This window comes from Chlorocebus sabaeus, chromosome 4, assembly GCF_047675955.1.
Source record: "Chlorocebus sabaeus isolate Y175 chromosome 4, mChlSab1.0.hap1, whole genome shotgun sequence".
Lineage (NCBI taxonomy): Eukaryota > Metazoa > Chordata > Mammalia > Primates > Cercopithecidae > Chlorocebus > Chlorocebus sabaeus.
The window spans coordinates 51,221,612-51,248,890 of NC_132907.1; the positions used below are offsets into that span (position 1 = coordinate 51,221,612).

Genomic DNA, 27,279 nt, shown 5'->3' on the forward strand with positions numbered 1-27,279 from the left:
TCCTAGAGCTGAGTAAGCCTATGAAAACCTGAGATGAGGAAAAACAAGAGAGGAACAAACCTGAGATTGCATTCGTCACAGACATTAGTGGTGAGTGGAGAGCAGGGGTCACTCCCCAGACGGTATGATACCCCACAATGCCGGCCAAGCCAAAAGTGGTCACCATCTGAGAAAAGGCTAGATTGGGAGCTGCAATGCCCAAACCCAGTATCCCTGTGAGACCTAGAGAAAGAAAGTAAAGAGTGTGTGTGAGCTGACATCCAGTTGTCTCAGTAAGATTAAAAGCACACCCATAAAAATGTGAAATAGTCAATGCTTTTAAATTCCACTCCCTTGCCAGTAATGAGCAGATTTTTTAGACATTTGACAATTAAGAAGTAGGGGGATGGAGGAATACTGTGGACAAAACCCAACTTTCTGACCGCCACCCCAAAATAAGCTATAAAGATCTAGTAATATTTACGAGTCACCTTAATAACAATTTGCACATTTTCCTCTGTGTAGTTTGTCCTCTTCCCTGTTTTAACTTTTATTGACAATGCCACATATGTTTATACAAGCATTTTTATTCCCGATTACAGGCCTATAGAGGATCTACCAAAGCATTTTCTACTGGGGCAAGACACAACCTTTATACGACAAGACTTTTATGAGGCCAATTTTATGTCACTCTCAGATTTGGCTGAGGAATAGGGGTTTTTAAAGAGTAGGAAGAATTTCATTCACTCCAGCACCTCCCCAAAACATATGGCTTCCACCCACCCGGGACACAAGTTTTGCAATTGCTCCTGAATCTGGACTGGACTGTTGGCCAGGGCAGTCAGCTCCAGCCTCAACACCAAGTCAGCAAACAGGATTTTACAAAGAAAAGGGAAAAAAATACAAATTAAATTAAGAATGTGCAGAATACAAACAGCTCTGAACATACATCTTTAATTATCGCCTTCCTTGATAGCAAACATGTGGACAGTTGTTCTGCAACAGAAGAAAGGGTTACCTAGTGGTCAGTAAAAAGAAAATGACAGTGGGTGACCAGGGAACTAGAATTTAACTTTCCTGAATAAGGTACATTTTTCCTTGATGTAAACTATTACTTTGGAAGTAGCACCACTGAAATATCTAGGGATTGACATTAATTTTACATTAAATCATTCAATATGACTATAGTTTTAATTTATTTTCCTACCCACATATCATGTATCCAAGGTTCCAGTGCATAGCCCATTAACCATCTGATTAGAGAGTTAGATACAACACTGTTTTCCAGTTAAAAATTAGAGAAGTTGTATAGGGTTGTAAATAAGAATATGTTTTCTTAAGTCAGTCTGGTTTGAATCCTGGTTCTGCTGCTCCCTAGCTGTGTCATCTCAGGCAAGTTACTTAATGTCTCTGTGCTTCAGGTCTTCATATGTAAAATTATCAACCCTCTCTGTCTTCATCTGGAAAAGAAAATAATAATATACCCACTTTGCTGAATTCTTGTAAAAAATAAATGAGCTAAGGCATGTGAAGTATTTAGCACAGTGCCTAGCAGTCACTAAATGCTAGCTATTATTATGACCACATTAGTCAGGAAGCACTACCTTATCATAATCCACGGTCCTTTGTGTTAGCCATCTGTGACAAAAACTACATCATATACCTGAAGGTTTTCTTATCAACTATTTAATAAACTAATGTCTTTTCTATCATATATTTAGTAACATATGTCAGACTATATTTCTATATCTGTATAACAGAGGAAGAGAAAGGCTGATGAAAGAAGAGAAAGCAAATCACATTCTTTGAAGAATGCTGTTCAAATACATTTTTAATACATATAAAAGAAAAATGCTTATTTTTAATATAAAAGAGGGAGTTCAAGATAAAGAAAAACACATATAAGTTCATCCTTTCATTCACTGGAATATGCCACTGTCATATATATTAAGAAGCAATATGCCCTGATTCAAGAAATATAAGAGAAACCAAGAAAAATAAATCCTTATATGTGCCTTGCTACATTTCCTTATGAATCTGAAAGAGAAATGGAAATTTACAATCCTACTCATAATATGTTCCATGTACAACACAATAACCTCATTTATTTTGTTTTTTTAACAAATAAGTGCAAGTAGGGACACTGCTTCATCTACTCTCAGTGTTCACCACTAGAGGCTTTTTCAGTCATTTTGCTGAGACTTGCTCTTTATTCAAGGAGAGTTACATGTTTAGCTTTAAAACATCTGGACTCACATGGGAATTTGGAGGATGCTGAGTCTACAAGAATTCTATGTGCTTGGTGCTGGTCCTTAATTCTTTATAGTTTGCTTTTGTTTTGTTTTTGTTTTGGCTCTGAATAGATCTAAACATTTTTAATTCATTCTTTGAGACAGAAACCAATTTAAAATCAAATATCCGTATTTCAGCCTCTAACAATGCTTAGCCAAAGTGAATATTACACCACTTTACAATAAATTATTTAGTGTTTTCGTGAAGAATGAATATTAAAACAAAGAATTTATGTTAAATTATAAAGAAAGAGATCTAAATGAAAATATTGAATTTTTTTACAAGTTGAGTAACTCAAAATGTTAGTCAAATGTTTAAGGACTAAAGCCTATATTGTAGTATTTATTCTTTAAGGCAAACATTTGGTTCCCTTGTCTTACCCATGTGTGCAGATAATCACAACTGATATTTCGCAAAAAACAGAAAAAAAAATTATATTTATATGCATTTAACACCAGCACAATATGGCATACATCACTTCTCAATACATTTGATGTAGATAAAAGTAATCTCAGCACACTGGCAGGCCAAGGCAGGAGGATCACTTGAGCTCAGGAGTTCAAGACCAGCCTGGGCAACATGGTGAAGCCCCATCTCTACAAAAAAAACCACACAAAAATTAGCTGGGCATAGTGGCATGTGCCTGTAGTCCCAGCCACTCAGGAGGCTGAAGTGGGAAGCTTCCTTCCTCAACTCCAGGAAGTTGAGGCTGTGGTGAGCCATAATCACACTGCTGCACTCCTACCTGAGCAACAGAAAAAGACTTTGTTTCAAACATATATATAGTACGTATGTTTTTAATATATATAAATAACTGTTTTTAAAATGTTTTCTGTAAAAGGAAAAATGTTTATTGCCTGCATATTATTTCACATGCTTTCATTCCAGTATTTAGCACACTGACTCTATTTATTGCATCAATAAATGTAATCTCCATTTCCGTAGAGGTGAGACAAGTAGTATGTTGCTGAAAAACCAAGTCTTTCAGGCCTGATTACTAATGAAATCCAAAAAAGACAACAGCATTTCATTTACTAATTTTGACAACATATTGCTTGCAGGCTGGGTGCGGCGGCTCACGCCTGTAATCTCAGCACTTTGGGAGGCCAAGCCAGGCAGATCACGAGGTCAGGAGATTGAGATCGTCCTGGTTAACATGGTGAAACCCCATCTCTACTAAAAATACAAAAATTTGCCGGGCGTGGTGGTAGGCACCTGTAGTCCCAGCTGCTCAGGAGGCTAAGGCGGGAGAATGGCGTGAACCTGGGAGGCAGAGCTTGCAGTGAGCCAAGATCGCGCCACTGCACTCCAGCCTGGGTGACAGAGAGAGACTCCGTCTCAAAAAAAAAAAGGAAAAATACATATATCTATATATCTATAGATATATGTGTATATATGTGTGTATATATATCTATATATGTGTATATCTACATATGTATATATATCTACATATGTATATATATCTATATATGTATATATCTACATATGTATATATATCTACATGTGTATACATATCTACATGTGTGTATATATCTACACGTAGATATATACACACATGTAGATATATACACACACACGTTTATATATATACACATACATATATATATATAACTTGCAAAATTAAACAATCAAGACTAAACCCTGGTAAATGGTATCCTCACCTGCTGTATATGCAGAAGCTGTTGTCATTGTCTTCCTGAAGGGTGTAATGGTAGCTGCTTTTTCAGCTTCCAGCTCAGCCACTGTCTTCTGTTTTACTGGGGCACCTTGAGGAATATTTTTCGGTGTGGGAGGTGGGAAAATCACTTTACCATCCTAATAGATATTAGAAAATAGTACATATTAAAAAGTCAATCCAGCATTTCAAAATTGCTTAAAGAATATACTTTACTATTTTTTAAAACCCTGTTCTTTTAAATATAATTTTATGTAAATATATAAATTCATACAATTTATAACATCATTTTACATAAATATGTCACATGTGTATACAAATACTAATATCCGTGTTACATATACATACATATATATGTAATTTGTACGCATACAGGATATATATGTAAGAATGAAAATCAAACCCTTAAAAGCAGATAAGTGGGGGGAATGTTTAATTTTTACTTTATTCAATTTGTTTGTTCATTCTGCTTTTCAAAAGCAGTGTATATTTTTGGTAAGTCATGTACTTTTAAGTCTTTGAAATATTTTTCTTTAAATCATTCTGCATTTACAAATAATTTTTATCAGCATAAACCTGGCATACCAATACCTTATTAAAATATGTCTCAATTCCAAAATAGATTTCTTCCATAAACAGAAATTCTAAAACAAATTTACACTAAAAGCACAGGAAGGAATAGATCTCTTTACTTACTTTCATCACTACAGTTCCTCTGATGACATGACCCATCGTACCAAAGTCAAAGTCATCTTTCACATCAAAATAAAAATTATCTTTGTCCGGGCTGATGGCCTTCAGGAGTTTGGTGATGTTGTTGGAATATAGGGTGCTGGCCTGAGTGGCCATTCGGCTGGGCAGGTCTGTGTAGCCTATGTGAGTAATTCCCTAAATGAACAAAATTACAGTCAAAAAAGTCTATCGCCCTACATTCACATTCATTCTAGAACAATTCTCATTCATATTCAATGCTAAGTTTTGAAATTATATATCTTTATAAATATACATACATACCCATAAACATAAATACATATTTCAACAGGAGCTTTAAATATGCCTATTTTTAATTTTAAAATTTCAGGCCTCAATGTCTCTAAATATTTAAAGAAATAAACACCCCCTCATAACTCACTTAAGATATGAGAAGTGATCGCAGGTAGAAAATGCATCTTGCTATACCTTATGAATGTAGAGTTCTCCTGGCTTAGTGGTTTCAAAGTTTCCACCAGCCTCAGCAGCTAAATCCACAACAACTGAACCTTCCTTCATTGACTCAATCATTTCTTTATTAAATAAAACTGGAGCTTTTTTACCTAATAAAATCAAAGAAAACAGCACAAGTTATATTATCATTTTCTAATGCCTTAACGTCTAATTATTACAATAGTCTCTAGCCATTCAGGAATTTAACATCTGAAATTTTAACTCTTTCCAAGAGACCCCTAACGACCATAGCATGGGTGAGACTGGGAATTCTCTTAAGGAAAAAAATACGATGAGTGTGAGCTGCAAAGGCAGTGTGCAGGAGGGAGCCATGTGACTGGCAAGCAGGCCCTGCCATCTGCTCAGCATGAGAATCTCAGCACTGCTCTCCCCACCTGGTTTATACACCACAGCATTCACGAAGAGATCAACAGTTTGACTGTTTTTTTTAAAATGCATAATAATAAACAACTATGGAAACTATATGCACCCAAATTGAACAATTCGTAAAGGTCACCAATGTCAAGAGTACAGTTAATGCTAATTTATGAATTACAAAACAGAATATTGCCAATTATCTTAACATATGTCACCAGATTTTCTGACACATCATATTAACCTACCTTAATTTAACACAGAAAATTTTGAGGAGAGATAGGAAAATGCCAAGAGATCAAAACAGTGGAATCCTACAACTCCAAAAGGTTTAGGAGTTCCCTCATACACTTTTATTCCCACTCAACAATTATGTATTGGTGTCTATAGTGAGTCAAGCCCTATCTATGCCTGGTGCTGGGAATACAGTGGTAAATAAACAACAAAAAAAAAAGTCCTTGTTCTCATGGTGTGCATTTTCCTTATTTAATAGTTCACCTTTTAAATTTGCAATGTGTTTTTAGGAAGTTCACTAATTCTTAAATAGAAGATGAAAACCCAGACCTTAGGACTTTTCGAGCTAATATACATCAATATGTTCAACAGGGGCTTATACTGTCAGCATACTATCGTGTTCGCATTTCCATAAAACAATAGAAATACCTAAATCAAAAGATAAAGGAAATAAACTTGTGAGATTAGTAGTATGGAAGTAGAGCATAGGCGGGTGCAGTGGCTCATGACTGTAACAATTTGGGAGGCTGAGGTGGGGAGGATCACTTGACCCCAGGAGTTCCAAACCAGTTGGGGGTCACATAGCAAGACCCCATCTCTACAAAAATAAAAAACTTAGCTGGACGTGGTGGCACATGCCTATAGTCCTAACCACCCAGGAGGCTGAGAAAGGAGGATCACTTGAGCCCAGGAACTCGAGGATGCAGTGAGCTATTTTTGCACCACTGCACTCCAGCCTGGACAACAGAGTGAGACCCCATCTCTTAAAAATATACATATCTTTTATAAAAAGAAAGCAGAGCATTAGTAGCCTGATTATCTTTAGCTCTTCTTTTGAAAGCTTTCAATTCTGTATTTACAGAATTTGATTCGAAAAGGAAAAATAACATTTGTAGTACATGTGGAAATAAAAGGTTGTGACGATACAAGTGAGGTGTTTATGTAGTACTTCCTTCTTTTGCTACAAACTGTATAGTTTCGAGATAAAGTACAAATCCTAAGGCTCCTGGGACTGAATGCCTCTCACCCTGGGTGAAGTGCTTTTTCTAACATGCCCTCTCGAAACTGCACCATTGGATCTTCTATTCCAGCCACACTGGGCTCACTGCCACATGATTTGTTAGAAGATCTCTTGTCCTTTCTTTTGAGTTTCCAAGAAAGAGCAAGAATCAAGAGACATTTTGCCCAGAGACAATACCCTGAAGTTCTGGTAGTTTCACCACTTCTCAAAATTCTCCAAAAGTATTCCTTTCCTCTAGCCTCCACACTATAATCTAACAAAGGCACCTTGAATACTTAACTAAACTTTACTCGACCATGAGAATTTGAGGAAGCAAACCACATCCATCTGAGGACTCTTCCCAAAATAAAGGTCATGCTGCTTGGCTCTCCAGTGATTTAAAGTTATGGATCATATGGCTACCTCTACATAGAGGGGCACATTTAAAGGGCTACCTGTACTTTCCAGGTATTTACTGTCATCACCATCCCCATCCTCTGGGGCCAGAGCCTCTTCTCTATTTACCAGCCATTGTTTACCACAGCTTTTCCTCCCACCTTATTTGTACCCAGCTTTGGCCAATGATTGCACATATTTGATTTGGCATCTAACTAATTTCCCCTGCCCTAGATACTTGTGATTCCTTCTTTCTCCTGAGACATCTATAGCTAAGGATCAGTCCCTGGACTGTATGCTACCACTTTGCGAGACATCAAGTGGCCAAAACCATTTTAGGCTCCCTAGAAACATCAAAATATACAACCCATTTATCTCCTCTGATTTTACTCATTCAACCCCACAAAACAACTGTACAGTGGCTAACATAACTTTGAAAAACACACGTACATGTTTGCATCTTAATAATGATAAGTTGGGTGTTTTGTCCCTATTATTGCTCAGAAATTCAATCACTTTTAAAACAATAGCATATTATTTCACATAGGTTAACTTATTTGGTACACAGACTGAAGGGTATCACTATAACAAGTTAAAAATTTTACTTAAGTCACACAAGAAAATTTAAAGACATGGAATTATTATAAGTAAAAAGCACATAACAAAATAGTATGTAAGTTTAGATATATATTTATATACATGAATGTTTCTATTTATATATACATAGATTAACATTATATAATACAATACATTACACATATTATACAGTTTGTAATAAATTCTATATCATATAACATTTAACAAAACCAGGGTATATTTGAGTGGTGAGGCTATTTTCTTCGCTGTGTTTTTCCTTATCTCCCAAATGTTTTAATTTTAAAATTAAAACATCTTAAATAAGGGCTACAGGGAATACAATCATGAATGTAACAGTGCAGCTGCCTTCAGGCACTCACATGTGGACTAATTTTTTGAAAATTCTGGAAAGTGCAGAAATAAAAATTGAAAACAGAAGGGAAAAAAATAAATCCAAAAAAGAAGCAAAATAGTAAATAAAAGCTCCAGATGAGCAAAACCTCAAAAGAATAGGTCCAGAGACAGAAAGACTGAGAAGACAATTTCAAAATACTATCTTACCCTGGTAGCCTAATATAATAAAGTTTAATGCATAATAAATGCAGCATTACACAATGAAGAACAAAAGTAATATGATGATTAGTTAGGTATCTGGGTAAAAAATATCTACCCAAACCTAATACCATACATTAAACTCTAGAAATATAAGAATTAATTGTAAAAGAAGAGAATCAATTCATGAAGTGAAAGAAAAGAGGAAAAAGGAAACCTTGGTGAATATCTCTCCAGTCTGTGGCTAAAAAAAGCACTTCCTAAATTTAAAGCAATGAAGAAAATTACAAAAGAAAACATCAATAGATTTAAATATGAAAAATGTATATATTACAATTCTCAAGAAAGAGACAAAAATTGATGAAAAGCCCACAGAAATTTCAATAAAAACAAAACACTATAATCCTATAGATAGGTGAACAATAAATACAAATGGAAAATTCAATAAAAACAGTAAAAACAAATAAAAGTTCACTCAGTATGATATGGAGAGATCACAGGTGATCTTTATTTTCTACTTTGTACTTTACAGCATCTCCAATAAAAGCCACATATCATTTTTATTTTAAAAATAAAATAAAGTACTCCTGGATAATCACAACCAGTTTCTCCTTTAAGTCAAGGAGAAGTGGCGGTTTAAGAGTTGGTACTATGAGAACTAGAAGAACTTAGAAAAACCCCAACCTACTTACTTACCAATTGAAAAGCCTGACTCAAAATCACCTGCCCTCTCTCCCTTCTACAACAAATGACGCTATGCAGTTAGGGCAGTCTTTCAAGGACTGTACCAAAACACAATAAAGGGAGACACGGGCATAACTATACATGGAATACAAACAGGAAGATGTCTCAAGTTTTTTACATGTAGAATATGGAAATGAATATATCCAATGTTTACAAATTCTTCAAATATAAAGAGATGCCCTCTACACCCCAGAGACAGCTTGGTGAAAGACCTAGATATAAAAGACAAAATAAGCACATCATTCTGACAAAGGCTTATAAAAAAGAAAATAATAATAAACACATCAGGTATTTTGAGACAGAACTGCAAAAGAAACAGGAAAATTAATAAAAGAAGGCAGATGAGAGGCATTTTTAAAGCCCAGTTGGGCTTTTCCCCCTTTTGAAGTTCATTTCTATTAATTTTATCATTTATCTGCAAAAGATGAGATACACAAAAAGATCATTATATTTCCTAAACCAGCCCCCTTAAAAAAATCAATCACTGTGAAAGAATAAAATGAACAAGGAGAGAAAATTTTAAGAAATATTTTCTGACACAATACCAACTGTGGGTGAAGGATTTGGCATGATATCCAACTTTACGAAATATTTCTTGCTCCCTTCTGGTTTGTGGACATTAAGTTCCCCTGGAAGGGTTACTCAGGTCCCTCTCAGAGGGACTTATTTCCATACTTTTGCCAAGAAAACTGTAGGACGTCAAGCTCTCACAGTCATCATTCAAATATTCATTCATTCATTGACATAACTAATACTTACTTAGTGCCTCCCATGTGCAGGGTGGATGGAGGAAGAAAAATTTTACTTAGGCTCTAGGGTCTAATATTTTACAACTAAAAGTGGCTGCATTCAAAGGTTGGTTAACAATTTTATTACTAGAAGAGTTGGGTATTTAAAGCACTCATGTAAAAATTTGAATTATAGTTTCCCGATTGGTTGGTAGTTATTTGGAGTGAATAAAGGTACTACAGGTTAGTGTAAGGCATCCTTGAATCTCCATGTGCACCATGAATTGACTGTAGACTGAAAAACTGCCTCACACAAGTGAACTATTTCTTGATATATGCACATATGGCTGTGATTCACGTAAAATCATTTTTAAATGTTATTGAATTCATAGCATCTTTTCTCAACCATGTATTTTCTCAATAAATGAATACTAAGATGCAGTTTTAAAAGTAGTAAAATGAGAAACTGCTAGAAAAACTAACTTCTGCTTTGTTTTTTGTTTTTTCTCATCTGTGACTTGAGAAAAATTACTAATTTCTAAAAATAGCTTTAACAACTCATTGGTATGTAGCAAAAGAATATATCATTAGCTTCTTTACAGCACTAAATTCAAAAAGAGGCGCACAGCTTAAACTAAATACCAAAGGCTAAAGATTTACCAGAAAATTCTGTAAGATATTATATCTTTTTGAATGAATCAGGCCTAACATGATAATCTGAAATCAATAAATTCACAGATTCTATCTTAACGGGAAAAGAACCAAACCCTCACACTTTAATCATACCAAAAAGAAAAAATAAATTAATTAATTAAGAAGAAACCACTAAAAATATTAAAAACAGCAAGCCATGAAGATGAAATGGGTTTACCACAACATTTTATAATGATTCCAAGGAGCAGTCAGCATTATTTACTGGAATTATTCAACAGCATGTAATCAGATGGGGAAATTCCTAACTTCCTGGTCTGTAAGGCATCAAATTAGAGGGTCTAAAAAAAAAAAACAAAACTTTCTGCTTTAACAAGTACATGAGATATTTAGCTCCACAGTAGCAAATAAATAATACGAATCATAGAATCTATTAATCCAAACCAAAATAGATTCTCATGAACAAGTACTAGGCAGACAAGGATAGTTTTTAATGTAATGTAGTCTCTACACTGACTAAATGTAAAATAGAGCAGGTAAAGAAAGATAGGTTGAACTTTATCATTTACAGGGTAAGAAGCTTCATTATAACACCACAATGTTGCACTGAGTATTGCTAGTATCTACTCAGTATCCATTTTCTTCTTTTGTCACTATGCTGATTTTCATTTTTCCACCCAGTCCACGAGACATGACCTCAGAAACCACTTGTATTAGTCTGATCTCATATATTCATATATATATGTGTGTGTATATATATATATAGAGAGAGAGAGAGAGAGAGAGAGCTGCCCAAGACTGGGTAATTTATAAATGAAAGGGGTTTAATTGACTCACAGTTCCGCAAGGCTGGGGAGACTTCAGGAAACTTACAATCATGGCAGAAAGGGAAGCAAACATGTTCTTCTTCACATAGTGGAAGGAGAAAGAAATGAGTGCCCAGTGAAGGGGGAAGCCCCTTACAAAACCATCAGATCTCATGAGAACTAGCTCGTTATCATGAGAACAGGATGGGGGAAACTGCCCCCTTGGTTCAATTCTCTCCACCTGGTCCTTCCCGTGATATGCGGGGATTATGGGAACAACAATTCAAGATGAGATTTGGGTGGGGGCACAACCAAATCATATCACCACTCCAGAGGCAGGCCTGGAAGGTCTAAGGGTAATCTTATCACCTTATTAGTGACTGGTTCAGATATCCAGGTGTAAGTTAAGGTACATCTCATTGCCCTACCTACAAGGATTGGTTCAGAAATGGTCATAAACCAATCAAGGTTAGTATAAATGAGGGAAAATTTGCTAAGGATTTCTGAAAAAGAAGTTTCCTTCTTTTTGCTCTTCAAGAGGGTGCCCTCAGCACTGGACTACCTCCTCCTCTAAATATTGTGTTGTACATACTGGAGCCTGAAATTGTTGCTGCCTTTTGCACAGCACTGAGGATGAAGCCAACTCAGAGACGAGAGCATGAAGGAGCACAGTCAGGGTGTCCCAGCCCACACTTATCCACAGCTATAACTGGACTTCGTTCTGTTAACAGAACCCAAGAAATCGCCTACTTTAAGGCAGGTTGTGTTAGAATTTCTGTTTCTGGCAGCTAAAGGCATCCTAGCGGATCCATACCAAAAGCTCTTTTAGCATTTCAAAATCACTGATGGGGTTAAAGTACTGAGTCTTAAGCTTTTAAAATGTTACCAATGATAACAAAAGGGTTTTTATACATATATGTATGCATATGAGAATAAAAAATAATAGATTATGTAAAATATAGAATATGGCAAGAAAGTGCTGAACATCTAGTTCACTAATCCATTTTCTAATGAGTCTCTGATTTAGCCAGCTCCACAGTACATAGAGCAACCCCTCTACTCTGTTTATCATAGATATAAAAGCTGTGTTCATGAGCCTAAAGAGATTCTGGCCCAAGTTTAAATAGTCAAGCAGAGTACTTTATATGTGAGCTTTATCCCTGGAACTACAGGAAAACTTTGCCTGCATAATTATTTGTATAAAGAACCAGACAGAAAGTCAGGCTGGCAAATAGTTGGCTTTTACAAATTGGATCCCTTGAGCTATTTCTAAATGTAATACTTATGAAATATGATTAGTCAACAGCATATTTTAGCAGATTAGAAAAATCCCTAAAGATCTATTTAAAGAAGAAACCTAAAAACAAGCTTTTACCTCATAATTAAAGAATATGTTTATAAAAATTTTGAAAGGATTAACTGAATAATTCACCTCTCAGAGCTGCAAAATTTTGTATAAATAAAAAGCAAAATTAGTCAAGATTTTACCATGGTTTCATGGGTTACAAAAATTCTCCAAACTTAAATGGTATCACAAATAAGGAAATACATATTCTCATAGAAACTATAGCATTCTTTGAATTCCCTCCAACATAAGTATAGATGTACATTAGCTACCAAAATCCTTTAAAAATTGAAGCAATAAAATGGTATTACACATTCTGATTTTATTATTTTGTTAACATGAAAGATTTAAAAGTGTTTTTAAAAATAGAAACAGTGCTGCTTATTTTCTTTCTCATGTCTTTCAACTTAGGTCAGAATGAGGTTAACTGGGAAAACAGCCTTAATAAAATGGATATCTTCAGCAAATTCAGATAAAAAACAATTAAGTCATGTTTCTCCACAGGGAAACCCATGCCACATTGCCATCTAATAAATAATGGTTATGTAACTTCATGGGTGGATTCATGAGGGACCATCTTCAACGTTCCACATAATCCTTGAGAATGTCTGGATTTTTATTGCAAAAGTCAGTAAGATTTGTAATCCTGAGTCCCATCCAGAAGACGAGGCATCACCAATGGAAGAAAGAATTACAATAATGTTCTCTATGCCCAGCCCTACACAGGGTTTTTTCTTCATTCCTCAAAACAACTTTGCAAGGTAGAAATTTTTATTCACATTTCAGAGATAAGGAATCTGATATTCAGAGAGACAAATCAGCTGTTAAGTAGTAGAACTAGAATTTGAATCTACTCTATCTGGCTCTAAATCTATGACCCTTCCCCTGATTTCCAATGAACAGATCAAACACTAACACATTAAATTACAAAGCAGGGAAGAGGAAAGAGGCTGTTAGCTGTGCACAAAAATCTACATTTGTTATGGGCTGAATTGTGGCCACTGCAAAATTCTTATGTTGATGCCCTAACCCCCAGTACCTCAGAATATGGCTGTATATAAAGACAGGGCTTTTAAAGAGGTGATTACATTAAAATGAGTCTATTAGGGTGGGCCCTAGGACAACCTGACTGGTGTCCTTAAAAGAAGAGGAAATTGAAGCATAAAAAGAGAAACCAGGAATGCACACACACAGAGGAAAGACCATGTGAGGACACAGCAAGAGGGCAGCCATCCACAAGCCAAGGAGACAGGCTCAGAAGAAACTAATCCCACTGACACACTGACCTTATATATCCATCCTCCGGAACTCTGGGAAAATAAATTTCTGTTGGTTAAGCCACTAAGTCTGTGGTATTTTGTCATGGCAGCCCTAGCACACAAATACAATGTTCTCTTATTCCTGGGCACAGAGCTAGACAATTCCCAGCTTCCTTCACAGTTAGGTTTGTCCACGCAACTAAGTCTTAGCAAAAGAATGCAAAGCAGGAGTGATGTGTGCCATTTCCTGGCCTTCCATGCGCACTCCTCCATCCCACTTTCCCTCTGGATGGCTGAAATAAGAGACAGTCCCAGAGCAACCTGCATAGCCTCATAATGATGATGGCAACACTGTCATAACCTGAATCCCCAAATGACCATATGAAAAAGAGCTGCCCACCAATGTGTGAACCTACCTATTACTAAGCAAGATGTAAATTTCTGTAACATCAGCGCCATTATACATTGTTGGATTAATCTATTACAGCAAAACTCACAGAGTTAGGGCTAGACCACCCTAACTAATACTGAAGCACAAGAAAGTATAGGGAAAATGTAAGGAAGGAGATACAGAAACGCACATGGTAGGGAAGTACTAATACATTAGCAGTAATGCTATTTGTGTTGCTTTGCCAAAGACAGCCTCAGCCTCCCAATCCTTTACAAACCAGGGAAAGCCAGGAAGGAAGCATAATGCATACCAATATTGCAACATGCTTTTGGAGAAATAACAAACCAAACCAAAGTATAACTATGCCATAAATTATTCCTTACAGAACATTTGCTAAATCTAGCCCACTCACAAAATGTGCTCAAATACACCCTAAGAACAAGACTGATAAATAGCAATGGAAAAGTCACAGTTTTGGCATCCTCCACTTGAGGACAAGTTGCTCTATCTGCATTGAAAGCTATGAAGAGGTGTGTAGACAGCCTGTGGTTACCAACCTTTGATGCTGCAATACTTAAGTTTCTCTCTGTTCTTCAAAATGTCTTCAATATCCTCAAAACAAATGAAACTTTATATAACAATATTACAAAAGTCTATATAATCATAAAATACATTGAAGGGAGGGAATTACAGAACATGAATCAGATAACAAAAAAAGTAATATAATTCCAAAAGAGTTGGGAATCACCAATCTTATAGTTTTGTCCTTTGTGATCACAATGCATACAGTTTAATAAGAGAATGAATAATAAATCCTTACTTTTGGCAAAAACTTTAGTCATCAAAAACAATATTTCTTTATGGAATTACACAACTAGAGAGTATCAGTTATTCTTGTATCAATGATTCTCTTGCCTGAAAGCACAAGTTTCAACAATTACCATGGAAAGTCATTCTTTTGCACTATATTTCCACTCCATATGAAAGATAAATTCAACAAGACAGATGGAAAACAAATGTTGATTTTCCAGGAGACTGCAACATCTCAGGTTCATACATGTAAGGAACTTGTATATTAGAGGAAAACACCTCCCACCCAATTCTCCAGAGACATGGAAAATTACCACAAAAGTCCACACCCTTTAAGCGGTATATTTTATAGATCCTAACAAGTATAGATAAAAACAAAAAGTATGGCCACTCTAATCTGGATTGTGCCTAAAAAGAGACACAAGTACATATGGCGTAAAGTATTTTAATCAACAATTGAGTAATGAATATGTTCCTTCCTCTCTGACAGGACACTTTCTAATTCCCAAACAGCTCTTCCACTACTTCCTAATTCTATCTCCTGAGATGTCTAGCTAGCCAACCACCTCAAACTGCAGAATGGGCATGTGTCCCAGTTTTGAATAATTTAAGGAAGTTAAGTTCCCAGGCTTAAATTAGCTTCTGCAATATTCCTATCCAAAAGTGAACCAACAGAGTGTTCTATCGGAATTTGTAGATACCACTGAAAAAAATGAAAGGAACTGTACCAACCAAGACCTAAAGAAGGTATCCAGAATTATTAGTTCAGCCACCTTTGCTAAGCCACCATTGTGTACAAAGCACTATGCCAAGCACTGGCATAAATCAAAGACTCCTGCTGCACTCAAAGGGAGACAAGATAACTAAGGAATGATGGGACTAAGCACTGCTGTAATAGGAAGAACAAGCAAAGTGCTTTGAGTGCAGGAAAAAGAAAAAACAACACTACTGCTGAGCAGGAGGCAATAGAAACTGTGGAGGATGTAGTAATTGAGTTGAGTAGGATTTCAAAAAGCAGGCAAGGGCAAGGATAGTATTCCAAAGAGAAGAAGCAATATGTGCAAAGGCAAAAAAAGTATCTTGGCCCATTTGAGGAGATAATAGCAATCAATATGGCTGAAATCAGGCCCAGAGAATAAGATATTAGTTTAACACGAGACCCAAAAGCTAAATCAGGACCAGATAATGAAAGTCAAGAAATACCTTCAAGGAATGCAAACTTTATACCACAGGTAACTGGGGAGTGGGAGACTATGATCCAACTCTGTTCAGTTTAGATGGTTTGCTTCATATAATGATGCTGGGAACCCAAGTCGCCCAAGCTACTGTCATCATTGCTAAAAATCCAGGCCTTAGAATAGCTATGGTTCCCCTAAATTAATAAGGACTAGACCTATAGCTGGGAAGCTATAGGACTTTAAGATGCTCATGATTTTTTAATTAAGTGGTCATCAGAAAGATTTTAAATGGAAAAGTTGGTTTCTGTCAGGTTAAACTTAGCATGTGCTCCATAGTTCTCTTCATTCTCATTGGAACTTAGGTGAAATTTGCCCAAGACACAGTTAATGCAAAATCACCATGATTCCGTCTCACCCCATACCATACTCCCCTCCCCAACATACTTATCGGATTTTCAACCTGATTCAGTCCCTTCCTGATTAACTATTCTATGTCTATGACAAGTCTCTCTAAAAGGGTTTCAGATCATTAGGGATGCTAAAAAATCTTGTGTCTCAAAAGGCTTAGCAGAAAAGATTATGAGCACAGACTGAACATTACCAGAGAGCAGGGCTGCCTTACTTTGGGCTGCCCCAAAGGTCAATGAGCTGTACAGGAAAGTAGAGAACTTTCCTTTATGTGCACAGCACCACAAAGTGGGGCTGTCAGCTTGGCCCTATCCTCAAGCTACGTGCATTAAGTGAAATTCTCACCTTTAATCCATCACTCAACCCAATAGGGGGTTGAGATGATGGTATAAGATATCAGGCAGCATAACAACTAGCTAGCTACAGAACTATCTCATTCCACACACAATTTATGTAAGTACAAGTTCATTGTTTTTTCAAGACCACCAAGTGACATATACCTAGGACAACAAAAATGTACTAACTCCGTAAAGTTGCTCCCTGAAACTAGTTACTTACCTGTGTCTGCCTCTCAACATTCTTATCCATGCCAGGTCTTCAGTCCAGCCTTCCAGGGATCTCAGTCTATAAATCTTAACTTAGAGAATTTCTGACATTTGACTTAATCCCCTTTGAATCCACTCAAGGAAAACTTCAGAACAATTTCTGCTCTGAGGGTCATTCAAGAGTCAGCTACACCATCAGGGCACCCAGGCAAAGGCTCAAGACATAAAGCAGTAAAGGTATAATGCCAAGGACACTGTTTTCCAAAGGGCATTTGTACCTTCATGTACTCTTTCAGTCATTTTTGTTAAATGCTCATGTTTTCTGTTTTCAGTGCCCCAGAGATAGGAAAGATCTTTAGAAAAATCACCTTTTCCCATATAATATTCCAATTCACTTTTTTCTTTCTTCTCTTTTTTTTTTTTTCAAAAGAAAGTAAAGGCCTTTTCAGCCGGCCTTTTGAGGGTGAGCTCTGAACTGAGGTACTGATCAAGGACTTTCTGCAAGTTTAATGTGAAGATTGTGGCTTCAGAAAACAAGAAAGGCTTAGTGGAACAGATTAATAAAACTTCTTCAACTAGACTTTAAGATTGTCATACAGTCTGACCTTTTACTAAAGTATACTAACTATAAACTACTTATAAAAAATAAAATATTATGGGGAGTGGGGAAGGCCCTGAAAGTCAGTATGTGTTTATAAAATAAATCTTGAGTACTATCACTGACATCTAGCTCTGTAATCAATAATAAATCTAAATACTCTATTCGAAATATCCCTAGTTCTTTAAAGTATGAGTTGACTAAATAAAACTAGCTTCCTAGCCACACGGCTTACTCCATGAGTAAATGTTTTAGCACCCTCTACTGGCCACTTGTTACATCTAATCCTCTCATAACTTCCCCCACAATGCGCAGCTGCTTCTCAGAGGGCAGATGGTGGCTGCAGCATGTCACCCCATTCCTTCCTCAGAACCACCTGTGAAACAGCTGAGCCAGGAGCCACTGCCACACAAGAAAAGGATGAATCCTGAAGTGCTCTCTGACACTGCTTGTGCATGAGTTATGTCTTCACTGACAGATTTCACAACTACCCTGGGTCCAGGGTTTGATCTGCATGCACCTCCCGGAACCAACCACAGGCCTCATTTCTACAATTACAGATGCTCCCATTGCCTGAGCCCTGCCGAGACCCCATATCAGCCCCCTGCCTGTCTGCTTCATCTAGCCGCTCTGCGGGGACGCGGGTATCTGGAGAGACCAGCTCACCTATCACCTGGGTTAACAGAGGACAGAAAGAAAAACACATTTGGGAGGCTTGTTTTCCCCCACAAGCTCACAGATCTGATACCAATCAATTATTTGTCCTTAGGTTTATATTAACCAGGTTTTTTGTTGTAGGGGAAGGTACTGGAGGAGAGTTTCTCCTCTTTCATAGCCTAATGACAAAGCAAATTCTAATAATCCACAGTACCTCAGAGAAAGTGAGGCTCCTTCACTAGGATCTAACATAAGCAACCAGGAACCCTTTAAGCTCTCATTATGTGGTCCACTTTCTTTCAGAAAGGAAAAAATTAGAATCAGCATGGTATTCATTATTCAATAACAAAAGGAAAGGATAGGTGAAGAGAAGAGGTGAGACTATAAAATGTGGACAGTTTGCTCATGCCCAAATCTTGCTAGATCAAGCTACTGCTTACTGATTAATAAACACTTATTGGTTTGACATCAGTCATGTACTGAGTACAAAATACTCTTTAGAAGGAGATTTGTAAAGGGACTAGAAAGTAATTCCTTCCATCAAAAAGCTCACAATTTGGCTGAAAACATGTCAAATGAAATAATTTAAAACTGACATAGGGTCATTTCCATAAGTAAAAATATACACTGAAAATTCCATAAATACATATACATACAAAGTCCCCTATCTCTCTCTCTCACATATATGGAAAAAAAAGATCAAAATATTCATAACAGGTATCTCTCTGGTAGAATTTCAAATGATCTGGATTTTTTTTCTTATTTATCACTACTGTTTGAATTTCCTACAAGGAGAAGGTAGTATCTTAACAAAGAAAATGTAAATAAATTAACAATCAATTTATCAAGGGTTTGAGCAGAGGAACCTGCTTATGAATATAATACTGTACATACATCAACAAATGGTGCTGGGATAATTGGCAAGCCACATGCAGAAGAATGAGGCTGGATCCTCATCCCTCATCTTATACAAAAATCAACTCAAAGATGGATCAAAGACTTAAATCTAAGACCTGAAACCATAAAAATTCTAGAACATAACATCGGAAAAACTCTTCTAGACACTGACTTGGGTAAAGAGTTCATGAACAAGACCCCAAAAGCAAATGTAACAAAAACCAAGATAAATACATGGCACTTAGTTTAACTAAAAAGCTTCTGCACCGCAAAAGAAATAGAGTAAACATACAACCCATGATGGGAGAAAATTTTCACAAACTATGTATCTGACAAATCACTAATATCCCGAATCTAAAAGGAACTCAAACAAATCAGCAATAAAAAAATAAATAATCCCATCAAAAAGTGGACAAAGGACATGAATAGACAATTCTCAAAAGAAGATATACAAATGGCCAACAAACATATGAAAAAAATGCTCAACATCACTAATGATCATGGAAATGCAAATCAAAACTACAAGATACCACCTTACTCCTGCAAAAATGGCCATAATTTAAAAATCAAAAAATAACAGATGTTGGCATGGATGTAGTGAAAAGGGAACACTTTTACACTGCTGGTGGGAATGTAAACTAGTACAACCACTGTGGAAAGCAGCATGGAGATTCCTTAAAGAACTAAAGTAGAACTACCATTTGATTCAGCAGTCTCACTACTGGGTATCTACCCAAAGGAAAAGAAGTCATTATATAGAAAAGACACTTGCATACTCATGTTTATAGCAGCACAATTCGCAGTTGCAAAAATATGAAACTAGCCTAAATGCCCATCAACCAACGAGTAGATAAACATACATATACATATACACACACACCATGGAATAGCACTCAGCCATTAAAAGGAACAAAATAATGGCATTCACAGCAACTTGGATGGAGGTGGAGACCATTATTCTAAGTGAAGTAACTCAGGAATTAAAAACTAAATACTGCTAAAAGTGGAAGCTAAGTTATGAGGACACAAAGACATAAGAATGATATAATGGGCTTTGGGGACTCAGGGGTTAAGAGTGGGAGGGGGTTGAGGGATAAAAGACTAAACATTGTGTACAGTGTACACCACTTAGGTGACGGGTGCACCAAAATCTCAGAAATCACCACTAAAGAACTTTTCCATGCAACTAAACACCACTTGCTCCCCAAAAGCTTCTGAAGTTTTTTAAGTTGCAGAGAAAATAATAGTAATAATAATCTTTTCTAAATAAATAGTGTTTTATTCTCCTGAAAAAAAAATTGTACATACAGTATAATCTATGAACTTATACAAAAACTCACAAAAGGGCTAGGCGCGGTGGTTCACGCCTGTAATCACAGCACTTTGGAAGACCAAGGCAGGCGGATCACCTGAGGTCAAGAGCTCGAGACCAGCCTGGCCAACATGGCAAAACCCCAACTCTACTAAAAACACAAAAATTAACCAGACGTGGTGGTGGATGCCTGTAATCCCAGCTACTTGGGAGGTTGAGGTAAGAGAATCGCTTGAACCCAGGAGACAGAGGTTGCAGTGAGCCGAGACCATGCCACTGCACTCCAGCCTGGGCAATAAGAATGAGACTCCATTTCAAAAAAAAAAAAAAATTCACAGAAAAAATACTTGAAGAAAATTATTAATGACTATGAATTTTGTCATATGTTTTCTCATTTTCTAGTACTTTTATAATAGAAAGTACTAGATCCTTCCTTAAAGAAATTCAAATGTTAAGCAATCATTCACTCTTGCTATTAAAAAAAAAAAAGTAAAAGTGCTCTTAAAATAACCATTTACTTAATGGCATACCTGGAATAAGTGCTGTGCTGATAAGGATGTCTACCTCCTTGCATTGTTGAGCAAAGAGTTTCATTTCAGCTTCAATGAATTCTTTGGACATCTCTTTTGCATATCCTCCTTGTCCCTCACCAGATTCCTTCAAGTCCACCTCCAAGGGCTCAGCACCAAGAGACTTGAACTGTTCCAAAGCTGCAGCTCTAGGGTGATTGTTAAAGTGGAAACAGTAGTTATTTCAGGCCCTAATAAAGAAGTCAAGATCATCATTTACATCTACCTTTTTAAGAACAACAAACTATATATTCAAAAATCAACAGTCCCTTTGATGTCATACTTGTTTCAAATATTTTTCTAAAGGCAAGTAACATATTTAAGATAATATTCTTTTCGGAAAGAAAAAAAACTACTGAGAATTCCAACTTCTACTTAGTTAAGTTGCAAAAGCAATTACACAATTGCCAACTCCAGTCATCAACTGTGTTCCTTATGACCCCGGTGTGGATGATGATGTGATATCTGATATATATCAGGATTTGATATCATTCAAATCATTCAAGATGAGGTTTTTCACTTGAAAATATTCTGAATTTGTTCTTATTAGAGACTTTTCCCACAAAAATAACTCTTACATGTAAAATTATTCTAATAAAGTAACTTTTTTGCCCCCCACCCTGTCCTCATTAAATTGTATTTGCAAAAAATAACCTATAAATAGTAGTAAAGGGTAAAATGTGAAAAGCCAACACATTTAAATTTTATAAAAATAAATTCAGTTTTAAATAAATAAATAAATGCTACCCAAGTACTGTCTCCTGGTTGGAAAACCAGAGCCAACAAAGACCTCAGCTCTGTGGTGGACATGCGTGTAACTCGTCAATATCCATTCCACTGTGGTAAATCCCAAACCCACCTAATGACAATAATCAATCAGGGTACTTGTTAAAAGTTCAAATTCCCAGGTCCCTTCCCAGACCCACTGAATTATAATCTCCAGCAAGCAGGCCAGATGTTATATTATTTTTAGGAAGAGCTGCAGTTCATCCTTGTCATCGTGGAAGTTTGGGAAACCATGATCTGAGCCAATAAATCCCTAGCAACCATCATGTTCAAGAGTATGCATAAAGGGTAGGACATACAGTCCACGGTTGAGCAAGAGGTTCTCCCTCTGCTGGCTTGAGCAAGGAATCTGGTAGCCCAGATTGCCCCCTGGAGGTAAAGTTGCAACCACAAGTGGAATCAGCCTTAGGAGGAAGCCAAAGCCAAGGATGGCAGAGAGGAGTGACAGAAACTGGTCCTTGATAGCACCAAGGAGCATCTCACTCTAATGTGAAAAGGAAGTCATTCCCCTGGATTCTCAGTTAGAAGAAATAATACATTTTCTTATGGTTTAAGCCAATATGTGTGTATGTACACACACATATATATACACATATATATATGCACACATATATATGTATATAAAATAATCCAAATTTTGTTCAAAAGTCATATATATATATATATATATATATATATATATATATATATATAAAAACTCTATCAGAAATTATACCAAAATATCACTAGCAATTATATCTGGCTGATAGAATTATAAAAAGTATTTTCACTTTCATCCTTATGTTTCTCTGTATTTTTCAATAATGAATTCACATCATTAGAAATATAAGTTATTTTTAAATCTGTGTTGTTATACCTTTGCCCATAAAATAATCTCATCATTTAAAAATATTACAACATATTAGCATTTAAAATGTGTATATCTTTTGACCATTTATCTAAGGAATTTATCTGGGGAATTGGTTCCATGACCCCACTCAGATATCAAAATCCACGGATGATCAAGCCCCTTATAAAAGACAGTGTAGTATTTGCACATAGCCTACATACATCTTCCCATAGCCTACATACATCTTCCCAAATAGCTTAAATCGTCTCTAGATTATTTATAATGCCTAATAAATGTAAATGTTATATAAATAGTTGTTATATCATATTATTTAGAGAATAATGACAAGAAAAATGAAATTGGTACTAGCTCAGTACAAACACAAACATGTTTTCCGAATATTTTTGATCTGGTTGAAACCACAGATAATAGAACATGGATACAGGGCTTACTGTATGTACATGTAAGTGTATATTGACCTACAGAGTATTGTGTAAATATAGCAAAAAATGTCCATTTATAGAGGCCTAGTTAAATAAATTGCTGTACTTCTATACAATGGAATCTTCTGCAGCCATTAAAAACATTAATATGTAAGGAAAGATCTTCATGATCTACTGTTAATTGAAAAAAGGTAAATGGAACAGTAAAATTACATTTTTAATTAATATGTAGAAGAGGGAACACATGAAAAAAATTACCACTGGGCAGTGAGACTTTAGGGTATTTTATTTTCTGTTCTTGTGCTTTTTCATATTTTTCTGAATTGGAAGAATAATCATGTACTATTTTATGACAGGAAAGAAAGCAAGGTTTTTATATATTTAAACTTTGTGATAAAGGCATTAGGCAAGATAATCACTATTGCTAAGAGGAGTATCTTCTAGTTATTGTTTGAAAGAATTCAAAAGTCAGACCATTTAAATACCATTGGGCAATGAGCTGTCTGTAAGTTTTTAGGATATTTAACTGAAAATACATACCACTCAATCTTCCAACAAGAATTTAAAATCAAGTATGTTTTGGATTTCATATTTATAATATGAAACCAACCCCATCTCAAAATAGTGACTACAGTAACTAATGAGCTATAATTCTTAGAAAAGTATTCAATCAGTTCAGTCACATCTTTCTTCATTGTATACTTGAGATACCTGTATAACGAACTTAATAAATTATAAAGAAAGATTGAGTTTTTGTATTTTTCTAATATAAACAACAGCCATATTCTAGCTGTTGATTCTGTACACAATCTAAAAAATGACATCAGTATACTAAATTCTCAGTAGTTCACCCACCACCAAGTTTCAAATCATCTTTAGGTCAAATATATACATTTCCATTTTAATACTACTGTCCACTACAATGAAAACTTAACCTGCTTTCTACTGGCTTGGAGGTCTTGAGAAAACTTCACATCAACAAACAGTAAAAATAAAATGACAGGATCAATGGCATGCTTAACTCTAGCTATGCTTGGTTTGTGTCCTGGTTACTTTGGAAATGACTTATTTTCTCATTTCAGCAGGACAGCTTTTTATCAGTATATCACTTTAACTCTAGATAAAGACTATTAACCATATTCTATGGAACATTGTTTACTCTGAAAAGTCACATTCTTCCAACTTTGAATGGTTGCTTTCTTTTCTTTTTTGATCATTCTATATTCAGGATTAACAGTAGTATTATTCCTCCAGTACCCTCAGCTGATAATAAATAACTACATTTTTCAACCTCAAAAATTATTAAAACACATATTAACAGTACTCAACTGACATTTAATAAAATCCAGTGTCTAGTGTCTTCTGAAATGAAGAAGAATTTTAATCAAACTTCTCTTTAAAGACAATCTAGGAAAATGTGTATATGTCTACGTTAAAGAAATACAGAGTATATTTCTTTATAAATCAAGTACTTTCACCCAGGGGCTCAAAAATTATCAGAAAAATATATGCAGCTCTATCTTAACATAAAACGCAGGAAGCATAAATAATGCAGTAATAATAATTCACATGTTGCTAGTCAAGTGAAGTGCCAATCAGCTTTATTTGCTTCTATCCATTCAAGGTAGGGCATACCCCCACTCAGCCTGCTGTTTTACTCTTTCTTCAGATTCACAAACATCTTTGTTCATGCCCTAACTAGTGCCTAAAAGCATTCTGAACAGAAATAGGTAAAGCAACATGTTAGAAACTCAGGATAGAAAGAATTCTGGTCCCACTGTCAATCCACCAAAGAAAACAGAGTTGTGAGTTGTTAATTTAAGTAATACATTTTCACTTTGCATTAACTTTTAAAAAGTGGAAACATTTTTAAATGGAAAGAGCTTATAGACCAGTTGCAATGTGCTACTTCAGTTTATAAGTTTTAAGGAAAGTGTAACATGCCCCTGAAACAAAATGTTTTTACCTTAACATCAGTCACTAGTAAAGCACTCACCTTGTGTCAAATCCTCGAACGATTGCACCCATCGACTTTGCTGCGCCTGCAGAAGCAAGCCCAGCAACACCACCACCAACTATCAGAATCTAGAAAAGAAGATAGACCCAGTTATGTATTAAGGCTCATTATCAACTAATAATGAAAAATCATCGGCTAACAATTATTGGTGCCTAGTATAAGTTTAGCATCAATAAATGGCGGTGCTGATGGTGATGATGATGATCAGCCCTTAGTAACTGTATGGAGCACATAGACTATTCTTTAACTGAACCACCACTGATCTTAAAATTTTATGAAAGAAACAACTGCTAGCAAAGGCCAACAACAATTCACTAAAAATAGCCTAATAATCAGCATATCCATGTAAAAACGACCTAAGCATGATCAGCATTACATATGTTGAAGATTAACAGATTCTTTTCCACTGTCTAAAAGTTCCTTCTACTGAAAGTCCCAGTGTGGCAATCTAACTACCTTTACCCTACCAAATTATAAGGTTTTTCTTTGTTCATCAAACATCAAAATACATTTCAAAGATGGGTACAACATTGGTGAAACATCTACCCCAACCTCTATTTTGAGCCAAAATGCTTCTGAAAGGAACAGCTGATGAGCAACCACAATTCTGAACCATTTTGAGCAACTCTCCCTAAGTCTGAAGCAATGAAACTAATGTCCCTAATCATGAAGGATCAGCAACAAGAGAACCAAAGAATTCCTCAGAAACAAGAGTCTCCCCCGCCTTCTAAGAAACAAAGTAAGAACAATATTGTCTCCAGTCTGGAATGGGCCTTCCAGAGTAAAGTCCTGTTATATATCCCATAAACAGTCAATTGAAAGCAACACTTTGTTCCTGTAGAAAAAAATGCCACCCACAGAATCAGTGAAGCTTATAAATTGACACCCACCCATCATGCCCACATGTCCTTCTGCCTTTACAAAGACAAGGCTAATCAGACTGTGCACCAGTGAGCTCTGGGCAGTGTCTCAAAGGCCACGTGAATTGATCTTGATAATGATGCTGTGTCTGGGGACAAGGGGAAGTCTATAGGAAAGGGGGCAAAGAGTGACCAGAGGGAATAAGCAGGCTCTAGGCTCCAAAGCACCAACCTCTTCCACACAGAAGCTCCATCGCCACTGAAAGAAAGAGAGAGAGAGAAAGAGAGAAGAGAGAAAGAGAGAAGAGAGAAAGAGAGAGAGAAAAAGAGAGGAGAGAGAGAAAGAGAAAGAAAGAGAGAGAAAGCAAGAAAGCGAGAAAGCAAGAAAGAAAGAGTAAATAAAAATAAGTAAAAGTCATATGACTTGGCCAAGTTATCCTGAATCAAGACATAACAACAACAACCACAAAAAAACCCATACTTTAAAAAACAGAATCACACAAAAAGAGCAGATCTTACTATAGAAATTTACTTTTTCTTTCTAAAGCATGGAGTAAAGAAAAAGACACAGAAAATAAGAGTCAGAAAGCTTAGGTCAAAATCCTAACTCTGTTACTAACTTGTTCTGGGTGATCTTGGGCAAGCTGCTTATCATCTGCAATACAGCAATCAAAGTGCCTTCTCAGACTGTTGTTACATTAAACAATGGAATCTAACCAAAGCACTCACTGCTAACTGTTACACTGTAGGCATATGCTCAAGAAATAGTACAGGGCCAGGCAGGTGGCTCAGGCCTGTGATCCCAGTGCTTTGGGAGGCCGAGACAGGAGGATCCCTTGAGCTTTGGAGTTCAAGACCAGCCTGAGCAACATAGTGAGATCCTGTCTCTATTAAAAAACAAGAAATAAAAACCTAAAAAGAAAAAAAAAAGAAATAGTATGGGAAAGGGCAGGAGAAAGGAAATAACTTTAGGAACATTGTTTGTGTTCACTCATATAACTTGCTCCTCCTCTGGCCTTCCCCATCTGAGTAAAGGCAGTAACTATGCACAATAGTTAAGCCAAAATGAGGAATTTGTCAACTCCTCCCTTTGCACATATTTCCATTTCCAATTCATCAACAAGTACTACTGGTTTTAACTCCCAAAGATCTCCCCTAATCCAG

The 27,279-nt window shown here is 36.1% G+C and overlaps 1 protein-coding gene across 6 annotated transcripts in view; it reads right to left on the reverse strand.

Annotated features, from left to right (window-relative positions):
- Nucleotides 1-27,279, reverse strand: part of NNT (nicotinamide nucleotide transhydrogenase) — a 112,180-nt gene that overhangs the window by 66,389 nt on the left and 18,512 nt on the right. For all 6 annotated transcript variants that reach the window (XM_007961526.3, XM_007961528.3, XM_007961529.3 and 3 more), the window contains 6 exons: nucleotides 25,235-25,323; nucleotides 21,142-21,329; nucleotides 5,126-5,259; nucleotides 4,643-4,834; nucleotides 3,933-4,086; nucleotides 61-222 (listed from right to left, as the gene is read on the reverse strand). In XM_007961526.3, the coding sequence (XP_007959717.1) occupies nucleotides 61-222; nucleotides 3,933-4,086; nucleotides 4,643-4,834; nucleotides 5,126-5,259; nucleotides 21,142-21,329; nucleotides 25,235-25,323 (919 nt within the window). The remainder of the gene's footprint in view (nucleotides 1-60; nucleotides 223-3,932; nucleotides 4,087-4,642; nucleotides 4,835-5,125; nucleotides 5,260-21,141; nucleotides 21,330-25,234; nucleotides 25,324-27,279) is intronic.